The sequence below is a fragment of the Microtus ochrogaster genome, unplaced genomic scaffold (genome assembly GCF_000317375.1).
Source record: "Microtus ochrogaster isolate Prairie Vole_2 unplaced genomic scaffold, MicOch1.0 UNK115, whole genome shotgun sequence".
NCBI lineage: Eukaryota > Metazoa > Chordata > Mammalia > Rodentia > Cricetidae > Microtus > Microtus ochrogaster.
Window position 1 is genome coordinate 857,507 of NW_004949213.1, and position 2,823 is coordinate 860,329.

The following is a 2,823-nucleotide window of genomic DNA, read 5'->3' on the forward strand; positions in this document are numbered from 1 at the left end:
GGAAGCAAGGGTTTGTAAAGGTGAAGTGTAGGAAACAGAAGTGGTTTTGGAACATCCTTGGCTACAAGAAGCAATGACAAAATGACATCATCCTGTAGTTAGAGAAACGGAACCAACAGATGTACTCACAGAAGCATCTTTTGTGTGTAAGGTCATGTGGGCCTTGAGTACCACTATGGACTTCAAAGGCGTCTAGGAACCATTTTTGTTGTGTGAGGATGAAAGCCCTCCCTTCAAGACACCCTTGGTTCCATTAATGTTCCACTGTCTCCATTTTGATTCTGACAGCATTCATAGCTGAAATGCTGTGCAATTCGACAATGCCCTGGTGCTTTTCTGCATTTTCTCCATCACTGGTCCTTTTTACCCTACAATAACATTTTGGAATCAAAAAAAGCTTTGTGTAAATATAAGAAACGGCAACAGTCATTTTGAAAGTCAACTAGTATGTTACAACAAAGATAATGAACGATGTTTGTGTTTGTTTAGGGTACATTCATGTGCTAGGCAGCCATCCTTCAACATGGGGTACATGACAGTCCAGTGAACACAGTTCTGTGGATACCTATCAATGTGGCCCCCAGCCACATTTTCTTATATAGACAACAGGAACACCTAACCTTAGAAGGGTTCGGGACATCTGGCTCTCTGAAATCTCTGATGTAACCTGGCCTTCCTCTGCACATTTAAAACCAACCAATTCACTGTTAGTTGGCTGAGGCAAAGGAAGTTGGATCTGTGAGTTTGAGGGCAGCTTGGTCTACAGAGTGAGTCCCAGGACAGCCAGTGTTACACAAATTAATTCTGTCTTAAAAAAACCAAACCACACCAAACAAAAACAAACAAAAAACCAAACCAACCAACCTAACGAACCAAAAACCCCAAACCAAACAATTCTTTAGTTCAGTGTTTTCAAAGTCATCATAGTCCCTACCATAGCACAGGGAGGTGGACTCCCTCGTGGAGTGGGTCTCAGGCAAAGCATAGTCAAAGCAGTTATGTCTTGATCTGATTTTATTTCAAGTCTGCGCTTTAAAACTTAGGCTCGGGCTGGAGAGATGGCTCAGAGGTTAAGAGCGCTGGCAACTCGTCTGGAAGTACCGAGATCAATTCCCAGCAACCACATGGTGGCTCACAGCCATCTGTAATGAGATCTGGTGCCCTATTCTGGTGTGTAGGTATACATGAAGGCTGATGCTGTAACATAATAAAGCTTTCAAACAAACAAACTTAGGCTCCTCTGTACACTACATAGGAGGGAAAATAAGTTACACGCAAAACCCAGAGGTAACTTTTTTCTTTCTTTTTGGTTTTTCGAGTCAAAGTTTCTCTGAGTAGTCTTAGCTGTCTTGGAACTCACTCTGTAGACCAGGCTGGTCTCGAAGTCCCAGACATCCGCCTGCTTCTGCGGTCCCCCCCACCTCCCCACCCCCTCCATCCCCCCACCCCCGCCCAGGGCTGGGATTCAAGGCGTGTACTAACACGCCAGAGAGCTTTTTCTTTTCAGCGCACCCCGTGGGATCTCCGACAAACCAGTGGGCGCAGACCCCAGATGGGCTGCTCAAGTTGCGTGCTGGGATTTCTCTGAACCATAGAGCGCTAGGCTTGAATTTTTGGTCACCGGGACTCTATTTCCCAGGGGCCAGTGCGCTGGAAGTAAACTATTAACTTTCTCTGTCTTGTTAGAGCTTTCTGGTAGGTGGCAGAAATCTGTGGCGTAATTCTCCACTGACTAAGGCGGAGCCTGCGGTCTCAGTGTGGGTGTGGACGGTGGTGCGGGGTGGGTGAATGGTGATGTGTGTGAGTGTGTAGGAACCGTGGTGTGCCTGTCTATATGCATGCGTGTGTGCGTGTTTACACACCTCCAGCTCTCCGATTGTCCGTGTCACTCTGCCAGTCGGTTCTGCTCCTGCTTTCCCTCACGGCCACAGCGGCTAAAGCAGAGGACCAGGCTGCGGTGATGAGAGGTCAGGGACGGAGTCTGAACCGGAGCTGCCCCTGAGGTCCAGACTTGAGCGCCGGGAGCGCATTTGAGGCCGGAGACGCCTCCCAAGGCTTGGAGAAGAATGCGTGCTTTATTGCCGCCACACAACTAAGATTCAAGAATGAGTCTGCGCTTTCTTTCTTTTTGAGAAACGAGGTTTTAGTTTTAGAATATAGAATTGTCAGTAAGTGAGGTAAGAATATGTAAATTGATGCCTCCACCATTGTGCCCCTTACCCCTCCCTTTCCACTTAATAGTCACATGATCGTTTCGGAGACCCTTGACATCTCTCTACAATCACTCTCTTCCCCCAAGATGTTGTAGAAAGGAGGTCAGCCCCAGAGGTTAGCGTTAGGGCTTTGAAACCCAGATATAGTCACTCAATTACTGCTCGAATGGTATCACAAGTCCTGTGTCCTTTGATCTTTAAAGGCTTTCTTTTCAAATCAGGGGCACAATGGAGGTGATAAGCGATTTCTGCTTAATTTGGCATCTTTGAAAGGATTTTTTTTTTAAAAAAAGTAGTAATTTTAGGATGTCTGTGTATGAAAATGGGTAGCATTGGCCAGGTCCAGATGTACAGTGCTGTGGTTGAACGTGGGGATGCGGCTCTGTGGTATCTCAGAGTCTTGGTTCTGCCTCTCTCTGGGTCCCTAGGCTTGTCATGTGCCTCCGAATGACAGCTGTAAAGCCTGATGGTGCAGTGCCAGCCGAGAGTAAGGACCCAATGTGTTTAGTTGTCGCTCTCTGTGCTCATTTGAGTTCATTCTCTTCGGTTTTCTGCAGTACGAGGGCGTGTTAGAAATAATGGGATTACTGACTGTATTTTTATGAAAATG

At 46.7% G+C, this 2,823-nt stretch overlaps 1 protein-coding gene across 1 annotated transcript in view; it reads left to right on the forward strand.

Annotated features, from left to right (window-relative positions):
• The first annotated feature begins 2,660 nt into the window (after nt 1–2,660).
• Nucleotides 2,661–2,823, forward strand: part of LOC101986452 (zinc finger protein 60) — a 23,292-nt gene continuing 23,129 nt past the window's right edge. The window contains 1 exon segment of the mRNA XM_026778238.1: nt 2,661–2,700. Within this exon segment, the coding sequence (XP_026634039.1) occupies nt 2,661–2,700 (40 nt within the window).